Source organism: Oculina patagonica, unplaced genomic scaffold, assembly GCF_052425735.1.
Source record: "Oculina patagonica isolate OP01 unplaced genomic scaffold, crgOcupat unplaced103, whole genome shotgun sequence".
Lineage (NCBI taxonomy): Eukaryota > Metazoa > Cnidaria > Anthozoa > Scleractinia > Oculinidae > Oculina > Oculina patagonica.
In genome coordinates this window covers 1,064-12,565 of record NW_027557007.1, presented here as the reverse complement: position 1 = coordinate 12,565, position 11,502 = coordinate 1,064, and the positions used below count along the sequence as shown (strand labels likewise).

At 36.9% G+C, this 11,502-nt stretch overlaps 1 protein-coding gene across 2 annotated transcripts; it reads right to left on the bottom strand.

The window, feature by feature from the left end:
* Positions 1 to 584: 584 nt before the first annotated feature.
* On the bottom strand, positions 585 to 10,415 carry LOC144639535 (UPF0587 protein v1g245604-like). 2 transcript variants are annotated; one of them, XM_078498831.1, is made up of 9 exons: positions 10,181 to 10,415; positions 9,905 to 9,988; positions 7,272 to 7,328; positions 6,892 to 6,973; positions 5,760 to 5,791; positions 5,407 to 5,484; positions 2,007 to 2,072; positions 1,856 to 1,934; positions 698 to 1,459 (listed from the first exon to the last, which is right to left on the bottom strand). In XM_078498831.1, the coding sequence occupies exons 1-8, from the start codon at positions 10,211 to 10,213 to the stop codon at positions 1,857 to 1,859; spliced, it is 510 nt and encodes a 169-aa protein (XP_078354957.1). In that variant the 5' UTR covers positions 10,214 to 10,415; the 3' UTR covers positions 698 to 1,459; position 1,856. The 2 variants fall into 2 exon arrangements, with proteins under 2 accessions (XP_078354956.1, XP_078354957.1); XM_078498830.1 differs by having other exon boundaries at positions 585 to 1,934.
* Between the last annotated feature and the right edge of the window lie 1,087 nt (positions 10,416 to 11,502).

Below are 11,502 nucleotides of genomic sequence, written 5' to 3'. Positions count from 1 at the left end.
AAACTTGATGTGACTTGTATAATTACACCTGCTTTCAGTGTTACATGCATAGCGGCGTTCTATCCAACATCCATCTTACAAAGTGCTAAACAAATGACTGATTAAAATCCACTAATCACAGCCCACTAGCAAGACCTTCTAAACTCGTGGGCTCATTTGCATAAAACCAACACCGGTATGCATTGGTTTTGATTGGTTCATTTCCAACAGCACGTTGAAAGATGATGTCGAAAGATGGATGTACATGTAGAAACTGATAGCTATGTACATAACACTGAAACACCAGAAAGTGAGTGTAAATCAAAAGCAATCAGTTTTCAGCCTCTTGATCAGCCCTGGCTGCACACAGTTTTCCAATCTTTGAAGAACGTATCCTTTATATTGCTCTCACGCTCAAACCGTTGTAATTGACAAGCTCAAATTTGGCAGTTTACAAGATCAGCAACTGCATTTGTAATTTTTGCATGTCGCGCGACTATGTTGCCCTTCCATGGCAACCCAGCTAATATTAAATCAACCAAAAAAGTTGAATTCTGCTCGATTTCAGAAAATTCAGTCATTAGATTTTTTCATTCTTTGGCTTCAATCTGCTCCTGTTTGTTAAAGTGGTCCTTGTATGGTTACAGAAGTCATTGATTCAGACAACATTTTGCACAATCAGTCCACAAAAGGCAGACTTCCACAGCTTATCGGAGTGAGGTACCCTTCTTCCCCCCTCTCCCCCTGCCTACTGGCCCGTATGGGAATAAAATCAATACTCTTTATAGCTCAATGGGCCATTTATTTATCTTATTACCGATATGGGTAACAATCAGTTTTATTCATCAGATAGAACACAATGTACATCAGTTTAATATGTATGTGCAAAAGAATATCTGATTACTGATTATCATATTTCTCACATCCACACGGCATGACTTCTTTTCATAAAAACTGTTTCAAGTACTGTCCCTAGGAAAACTGTAGTGACTATACTCCAGTTTTCTTCATGGAATGCTATTGCAGCCAGGCTGTCAACTGAATATTTTTTTGCCAAGAGTTTTTAACACTTGAAGTTCCTCTAAAGGCCGATTTACACGGTACGATTTTGTCCCATGCGACAAGCTTACGACATGCCTACGCCAGTCATAAGCGAGTTGTATGTTTGATTTACACGACACAATTCGTGCCGTAGGCCTGTCGTAAGCATGTCGCATGCGACAAAATCGTACCGTGTAAATCGGCCTTAACATATATAATTTAAACTTTTACAATTTATTGCAAGTCTTCAAGTTTAAACTTCAAGTTTGTCATAATTGTACACTTCTTTAAAGCAGAATTAATGATAACAATAACTACTTTTTTATAAAAATTTGTCCTATATTTATGTCAGTGGTGATCCTCTCAAATCATCTTGTTGGGTTTTGCATGTCTGCAGGGCCGATGCGATAATAAGTTAGCTTATTTTCTGTGACTTGTCTGCAGGGCTATGATAATAAGTTAGCTTATTTTCTGTGACTTGTCTGCAGGGCTATGATAATAAGTTAGCTTATTTTCTGTGACTTGTCTGCAGGGCTATAATAATAAGTTAGCTTATTTTCTGTGACTTGTCTGCAGGGCTATAATAATAAGTTAGCTTATTTTCTGTGACTTGTCTGCAGGGCTATAATAATAAGTTAGCTTATTTTCTGTGACTTATCTGCAGGGCTATGATAATAAGTTAGCTTATTTTCTGTGACTTGTCTGCAGGACTATGATAATAAGTTAGCTTATTTTCTGTGACTTGTCTGCAGGGCTATAATAATAAGTTAGCTTATTTTCTGTGACTTGTCTGCAGGACTATGATAATAAGTTAGCTTATTTTCTGTGACTTGTCACTACAGCTTTAAGAACTGATGAGTAACTTCATAGATTCCAACAGCCTCTGAAGCTTTCTCGTCATAATCAGACCAGTCCTAGTGTAAATAAGGTAAAATTATTTTCAGGTATTATTTTCCATACTGAGTCTAACATGACCAATCTGTTACCTTTTCTGTTAAATTGACTTCCAAGAACTTTGATCCAGTATCAACACCTTCAGCCACAAATCCACCCTGACAAATGACAATGACAAAAAATATCTAAATAAGCATAAGAACTATGTTTTCTAATAAGGGCATAACCAGGGTGATTAACTGCCCCACCCTCACTCAAAAAATAAAGGCTCTACCACCAACCTGTAAACAAATGCTTGTTTCCTGCTAGACTTACTACTAATAGACTCTAGTCTTGAGTGACAAAGTCGCAATTATATGACCAACTTAATTGCCCGAAACAGGCTTTGAGGAAGTCTAGTTTTCTGCCTACCCTGGGCGATTCCATGCGAAAGTGGAAATTTATGAAAATTTTCAACTTTAGAATTTGCAAACAAATAAGCCATTGATGATTTCTCAGAAGATCGTTTCTTTATAATTTGACGAAAAAAATCCCATTGCACCCCTGGGGGGGTACCCACGGGGGTACAATTTAGGCTTAATATTCTACCACTAAATTTGAACCCAATGAACTAAAGCTTTAGCAAAATTAATAGGGAAGGTCATTCCATTGGTATATTAAGTTACACATTGTAATCATTGCTATAACAAGGTACTTTGAAATGATATAGATCATTATGAGTCTGATCAAGTTTAAACAGATTATTAGGGTGGTGCACATATTGTCACGGACGTTACATGACCACATTGCCAAAACATGGATATTTTTATGTGACAACCTGACATTTAATCAGGGTATAATGCCCTTTGTTGTGTTCTGTTTATAAGTTGAAGAGAACAAGAAAATGGGTGGAAATTTCAATAGCCACTTTTATTTAGGAAGAAAAATGCGTCACGGACGTTACAAAATTTTGTCACGGATGTTACATCATTAGGCTGCAGACAAAATAACAGGGTTGTTAAACAGTAAGACCTTGCCTGAAATGTCTGAAGTATTACACTCCTTCTTATAAAAGCGTGAACACTAAAAAATATGTCTGGAATGTTTGTGTTTAGCCAATCACATGCGAGAACTTCAGACCGCAGAAACCACAAACAATAAATGGGTTTCCATCGGTCACGGGGCAACTTTAGTTCTTATTTTTTTCAGGATCACGCTCTGTCTTTTTCAGGAATTTAAAGAACTGCTATTCTTTCGTATCGAGGGCCACATCCAGAACATGGTTTCAGGGATTTTTGAAAGAAAAGAAGGACGGTTTCTCTAGCGACGTTATACGACATGGTTCAGTGCATGCAGTATGTTGTAGACACGTCTAGACATAAGATGTAAACACGATAAACCGAATATAAAATAGAAAATTGTGGAGTTTTCGTTACTGATTGTAAATCTTTTCGGTAGAACAAGGGATTCGATTTATTTCGGCAAACGATTTCAACCCTTAGGCAATCAGAGGTTCCATGATCGTAAGACTGCAAACCGCAAAGGCTCCAGACAAAAATTATTCAAAACGTTGGCGTGATTGGTGCAAAGTAAACACCTCAGTCAATCGTTCAATCGTTTGATTTTCGCTTTTACTTTCCGCTATCGTTTCGCTGTTATCGAAGAAACGAACCTTCCTCCCATCAGTGTTTAGGTCTGCTACATATACAATAGTTGGGGTGAGATAAAAACCGGAAAATGCACGCTTACCTCAGTACAAATTGTAACATGCCTTCAGGCGAACGGTAACTGCAGATACGAATTCGTTACAATTTTTGAAAACTGGCGGCAACTGGGGCAAATCGTAGCGTCGGGCGCATCGGTTTTTCAATTTTTTCTTAAAAAAAAAATCACTCAAACATATTTTTCAGTAGGGCAGTTAATGTTCTCAAAAAGGAAGGAATTACAATTAGTGTTTACTTGAAAATTGGAGCGAAACAAGAACTGAATATTGTTCCGTGACCGATGGAAACCCATTCGTTGTTTGTGGTTTCTGCGGTCTGAAGTTCTCGCATGTGATTGGTTAAAACACAAAGAACATTCCAGACATATTTTAAGTGTTCACGCTTTAATAAGAAGGGGTGTAAAACCAACCTAGACTGTTACAATATTGATTGAATTGTAATAAAGAAAATTGTTAAATGCTATGCATGACATGCCATCTTTCTGGTAACTTGATGTTACCATGGCAACCATATTTTGACAGGCATGTCTTTAAAAATCTAATTTTTTTTCCTTTTTAAATGAGAATTACCTGCTTTTATGCAATACTTTGTTATTTACAGACCATTTTAGGCTGCTTTGTTTGTTTTAATTACTTTTAGTCAAATTTGGATGGTTTTACAGAAATGCAAAAATCCAAAATGGCTGACTTGTAGTATGAAGACCATTCAGCAATGAACACATGTATAACCATTCCATCATATGACATAATTATGTCAAAATAAAAACCCCAGAGGAAAAAAAAAACTTTTGAACTAACTTTTAATGGCTCAACTCTTATCAGAGTAAAGAAGCCAGTTGGGCAGGATAGTCTCCTCCACCAAAACTGTTTTAAAAAGAAGAAAAAAAATTTGTGGTGCAAGTTTTCTTAGTTAATGAATTTTATCTCAGAGCATACTTTAAAAGTTAAAACAAAGCTTTTTAAAGTTGCAAATTGAATGTGGCTACAAAAAGAAGCAATTTTGGTTTTGTTGCTGGGACTGTGTAACATCCGTGACACTGGAGTGTAACGTCCGTGACGACACAATTTGTCTCCCCATTGCATCAGTGAGAAATGATGGTTTAAGGTTTGATAACAAAATTAAACTTTCAACACACACTAACAAATGTGGCTCATAGACAGTCCACTAGAATTTCAAAATTCACAGAAATTTTTGCTTATGTAGTCATCCCTCATGTAGTGGTTGATTTTCTTGTAACGTCCGTGACGCTACTTTTGCACAGTATTTTATAACGTAATGAAGTGCAAACTTCAAGTGGCCTGAGCCACAGTTTTGTCCTATTCTGTTGAAGTGTTTTATGTAAAAAAATACAAAATATATTTTGCACTTTGTAAGCTACAAGGAAAAATGATGCTCAAAATTTCTCTGACATGTAACGTCCGTGACATGGAATTGACCCCCTGTTAAATAACAGCTTATTAAGCCATTATTTGAGACAGCAGTTTTGAAAAGTGATGCTGTAAGAAGACTGGGAAGGAGGGCTCATTCCCATTCTTCTAGCAGCTTTACCTCTGTGACTGTTGCATTTGTATCAGTAACATTCATCAAAAGTAAGTTATGTTTGAAAGAGAGGAGGGCTTGCTTTCTTATTCATCTGAGTGTATTGTGAGCATAAATTGCATCAGTCTCCACCCTGCTCTCCCCCTCCTCCACACCCACTCGCACACGCTCTTTGGCCCAAGAGGTTTTTGGCAGGCTGATTATGCAGATCACCATGCAAAAACTGTAATCAGAAAACATTGATTCCAACCCTTGGAGAGAAGTCGACTGGTTCCAGTCCTCTGCAGTCAAATGCTACCATTGTCTTGTACTTGTTGCTATCTTCTGCCTGGGAATGAACAATCATCATCATCATCATCATCATCAGTCTTTATTTAAACATAAAAAATCTTATTCACAATAAAAATGGTCTTCCTCAGAGTTGTGTACAGTCTACACATTAACAACATAAATCGCATTAGTTAGCTACATCAATTTATTAATTAAAAATCTGAAATAAAACAGAAATAAACAGAATTAGCATTTCCTCACTGTGACATTGGTGGCACAACTGCGCACCATGTTAACTATGTTCCCATCTTTCTGGAAACAAAACCTGCTTACCTTGTACTCAGTGATACTGTCTTTTATTATATCTGTTAATATCAATAAGAATTTGCAATGTTTATTTAGAGAGAAGTTAAAAACATACTAAAATTAATAAATTACAATTAGTATAATTTCCAGAGGTAAATTCAATTCTGATTGGTCGAGAAGCTCGGACTATGTCGCAATATTCACCGCGCTAGGCGGTGAATATTGCATCTGAAGGTTTGGCTACTAAGCCACGCCACGTTTGTCATCCAGGCCAGTGAACATGGCGGCATTTGCTGAATGAAAATTTCCCTCATTTAGAAGAAATCACTCCAAATCCTGGATATTTGAAGCATTGGGAATTTTGCAAATTTACTACCAAGGCTTTTGGACCGAAAATATTTTCAAGAGATGGTTTTCAAGGCGTTAGAATTGATCGTAAACATGGTGGTTTTGGAAATCGCACACGGTCATGTACTCAGTCAGATCGACTGTCAAAACATATTTTGTTCTCTTCTCTTCTGCTAGTAATTTGGAGAGGATTCGCACAATTGCTCAGAAGTCACCAACAATTAAACAAAGGTACCAGATATCTATCTTTTTCGTAGTGTTTGTTTTGTTCCGTTTTATTGCTAAAACGTGAGTGTAAATTATGATTTCATTCGATGAATTAAACTGGTTTACACGTCTGCAAGCGAGCTTTTCTGTTTGTTGTTTTCGTGTTTTCTATTGTTATTTTGCAGTTTTTGATATTCACCTCTGAAAATTATACTAAAACAATTATTCGCCTCAGGCTAAGTGATTATTGTTGAATAATCACTTCGCCTTCGGCGAATAATTGTTAACTATAATTATTATTTATAATAATATAATTATAAATTATGATGGTTCTTAAAATGCATCACTAGAACGATGTTCATTTCAAAGAGGCAGAAATAATAATTTTACACAAGTTTCTATCATATGGTACAAAAGATTCACAAACTCCCACAAAAAAGGTAGCAGTATGTATGAAGTCCCTTTTGAAAAAATATTAGATGATTTGAAGCACTACTATTTTTCTTTTTACCATCCATGTAGCCACATTTCTGAGATTCTTCCATTACCAACATTCACTCTTAGTTTTATGTGGTAACATTTTCATCTCATGGCATTGACTTACCCATTGAGTTCTCTCGGCCGCACAATTTACATTTTGACACAAAGTTAGCACTTCCCCTGCTACCTTTTATTGCCTGGCTTTCCTGAGTTTAAAGGAAAAAGCAATTAAAACAAGTAAATTTCGAAGATTGTTTATTAACAATATGATATTACACCTCTAGCAACTCTTAAGCATCTCTCATGCTACTTCCAGTCTGCATCCATAGCTTGAAATGCTGAGAATGAACAAATTCCTAGTAATTATATGTAACATTGCTATATATACATGACATATAAAAAATCCTGATCACAATATGCACATTTAATAAATAGATATGAATAAAAACTACATATGAATTTACAATAATTATCACCTAACATGTGTCACTAACAAGAACTTACCGATAGGCACATATAAATCCAATCCTTAGTATTTTCTCCACAATTCTGACACTGCAACTAAAGAGAAATAGGAAGCCAATAATAATATGTATGTATGTATGTAATAATAATTACATTCTTTGTTACAATTTTTTAATAGGTATGGTAATGATGTCACAAATTATACCTTTTTAAACAATAACTTGAATGGAAAAAGTTATCTCGATACAAGAGTTTGGTTAAAACCCGAAACAACAAATGAAACCACCAAGACGAAACAACCAAAACGAGCAAAATGAAACCGCCAAAACAAGCGAAACAAGACGAAATCACCGAAACAAGCAAAACCTTTCCCATTAGTGAGATCTAACCATAAACAGGCTAACCTGAACGTTATTCAGGCTTACTGAAGTGCTATTAAGGCTAACTGAAGTGGAAGGTGCACTCCAGTTAGCCTGAATAGCACTCCGGTTATCCTGCTTACAGTTAGCTCTCACTAATGGTTAATTTAAGGGTTTTTGCTTGTTTTGGTGATTTTGTATTGTTTCGCTCGTTTCAGTTGTTTTGGCGGTTTCGTTTTGCTCCTTTCGGTGGTTTGGCCTATTTCGGTGGTTTCGTTTCGATATTTTGGGTTTTAGGGGTGGTCCACAGAGGTGGTCCATAGACTGGGGTCCATGTTTTGTATATGTCCAGATGAGACCAGTCATCAGCATGTGTGCCCGGTCTGCAATCTACATTTTGTACTAACTGGTTAGTACAAAATCAGCTCCTAACCAATATCAAAGGCTCTTCGAGCAACCTCATGGTAATTTGGTAATTCGATGAAGTGCCGACCTTCGCATTTTTTTTCTAAATAAGTGTCCAATAAAGTAATTCAATCTCATTTTATTTGCGTTTGAATGTTTTATTTTTCCACATGAGTTGCGTCATTGATGGTTCGTGCTCTTAGGTTTCGTAGCGCTATTCAGTTTTCACCACAAAAATATTTACCGGTTAGTGTATTACCTTTGATCCTTTTTAGCGTTAAGTAAATTTGTTTTGTGAATATCTATACTTTTCTGTCAGCACGTATAGCGTTATTTTTGAGCAGCGGATAAAATTCGAGAGAAAGATACGCCCGAGCACTTCGTGTTTCTGCTCGACTCAAAAAGATGAAAAACAGATGACGTGACACGAGGTGACGTCACGCGAAACAGAAACGTGCTGTGGATTCAAGCTGTGGATGTGGTGTTAACTACAACACGTCACATGGCGAGCGTAATAATTTTTTAACCGTAACTACGTGTAACTCACAGCTGCTATCAGTAATGTCACAATTTCACATAATTTGCCTTTCAATGTTTTCTTGCGTGAATGGGTCATTGATAGTTTTTTTTTCTTCAAATAAGCGTTCAATAATGTGCCTTTGAATGTTTTATTTTTCCATGGGAATTGTGTCATTGATGGTTCGTGATCTCAGGCTTCGTAGCGCGAATTCTATTTCATCACAAAAGTGTAACCTTTGATCCATTTAGCATTAGGTAAATTTGTTTTGTGGATATGTTTACTTTTCTGTCAGCACGTATAGCGTTATTTTGAGCAGCGAATAAATACTACTTATTAATCGAGAGTGAGGTCATTACAGGGGAATCTCAGACCGAGGCCGTGATGTATTGACCGAGCGACAGCGAGGTCAATACATCAAGGTCGAGGTCTGAGATTCTCCTGTAATGGCCGAACGGACGAGGTTAATAAGTTATTTATTATATGGCCTTTAAGCACTATTCAAGGGAAAAAACACTGGAGGTAAAACTCGCTCTCTGTGGCTCTCTTCGTCGCTCATACCAAAGAAGTATCGGTATGCTTATATTTTAGTTATATTTTGTCGGCATTTTTTGTTGTTTTTTGCCCCCTCGCTAATAGCTTTTAATCACAACTCAAAAAACCGTCGAGCCGAGAAAAAGTTTCATAATGCCCGGTCATTACAAGAAAATAATGCCCGCTCAGCAGCCAATCAGAGCGCGCGTACTATTGTAGACATATAATAAAACTTGAGAAAGATGCGCGTTTCTGCACGACTCAAAAAGATGAAAAACGGATGACGTGACACGAAGATAATGTGACGCGAAACAAAATCGTGCAGCATGAATGTTGTGTTTACAATAAAGACGCGGTAACTGCATGTAGCTTATAGCTGCTATCAGTTATGTCACAATCTCACTTCATTTGCGTTTGAATGTGTTCTTAGGTGAATGGGTCATTGATAGAGTATGCTCTACGGCTTCGTAGAGCGAATTCTATTCTCTTTTATCACCAGAGGATAAGTGTAATTGATCCTCTTTCGATTTGTTTTGTAAAAATTCAACCTTGTTCCCTGAAAGAGAGAGACCCTGGGAATGAGGTTATAGGATAATTTGTTTTTGATTGACATGTGCTAAATGGCGTTTTAAACAACCTTTCTGTCAGCACGTTAATGCATGAATTAATTGCGGTTTAATATCAGAATGGAGTGACGGAAACACGTCACTTCAAGTTCATGAATCATCACTACACCTCATTACCATTCGGTAAAAAGGGTTATAAATTAAATTTATACACCTAATTTTAGATATAATTTGCTAAATAAAACCTTCATCTCTGGCCCTCATCTGTTTTATAAGACTGTAACACTTTACCTTCAAGTACCAACGAAAGTCTTCATCATCGGGCCTCACATTGGTTAAATTTTCCAGATTGGCCTTAAACTGTAAGGCGATACGCTATACATTTCAAAATGTAAACAATGGCCTTTGGTTAGTGATTGTTCTTGCACTGAACATATTTAAGGGGCTATGAATAGTGCAAATGTATTCTAGCCAAACTAGATATTGTCAATAATGAAATAAGTCGTGAAATAATCGGAGAAAATAAAAAGGAACAGAGCTGTTTAGTAAAATAAAATGAAAACTCACCACCATCTTGCCACGACAGTTCTGCGCCTGCATGGTGAATAGGTCAGCATATAAAAAAGGTCATGACATGCGTAATTGCACTCGTACTTTCCAAGATGGCGCACCACAGATTTCTTGCTCGCACAGTCATAGTAGAAAATGGAGTAGCATCAGCCTTGAGATCTCTACAGCGTGTGCTTACACAAGAGAACGTCATGAGGGATGTCCGTCTTAAACGTTACTACGAAAAACCCACTATAAAAAGGCGACGAGTGAAGTATGAAAGTGCCCTCAGGTTGTACAACTCGGAGATGAAAAGGAAAGTAGACTTTATCATGGCAAAGCAAAGAAAAGAGACTCCGTGGACTTGAAAATCTACTACTCGAACTAAAACAAGTGTCTGTTATAGTGAAAGCTACTACCCGGCGATGATCACTTCATGTAACATTTAAACTTAACTTACCTTAATTCCGACGGATGCCTATTATTACTTCAATACCTAACAGAAAACCATCAGGCATTTCTTGCTCAGCAAATTTTATTCCTTCTGTGCACACTTTCCATGGTATTGACGCTCAGCGCAAGGGAGTTTCGACTTTTGTGGCCATGCATACTACTGGTTTTGTGTACATGGAAATTTGCCTGTGGATTTAAAAGGGAAAAACCCTGAAGATCACATGACGTTCTTGTTAGACATCTTTATAAAATGACTGGCAAGCCAATGTTATAATTGAAAGAGAGGTATTGAGAGTGATATCCAAGGACTGATAACATATCTACTGACTAAGTGTGACTGACCATCGCTTCTTAGAATTTTTTCAATTTACAGTGAAACCTGGAATGGTTTTTGTTTTGCAACCAATCAGATGCAAGATGTAACCACAACAAATCAAACGAGTAATTAGCCGTAAGATTTGGATTAGTCACAACTACTCTTGTGGTTTGTTGTGGTCATGCCTTGCAGTTTAATCTCACATCTGACTGGTCATGAAACAATGAACATTCCAGAAATAATTTTCAGTGTTCACAGCTCTCTAGGTTTTACTGTAACTCTCCAAGGGTGTTGAGAGCAAACCTCAGCAAATGTGTTTTGTTCACAGTATGCTTTCATTCTTGTTAGAGACCAGTGTAAAATGTCAGTGATTCTATTTGATGAAATTGTTTGAATGACTCCACCAGTGTATTCATTATGCTACAAAAATGTGCAAATATACCCACAGTTGTTGGAATGTGTAAGTTAAAGAGTTGTCAGAACATTGAAAGAATGTTTGTTGAATTAAAAACTTGAGCTAATACCTGTTCATAGGGGGAGCAGCATAAAAGTTACACTGAATCATACCATG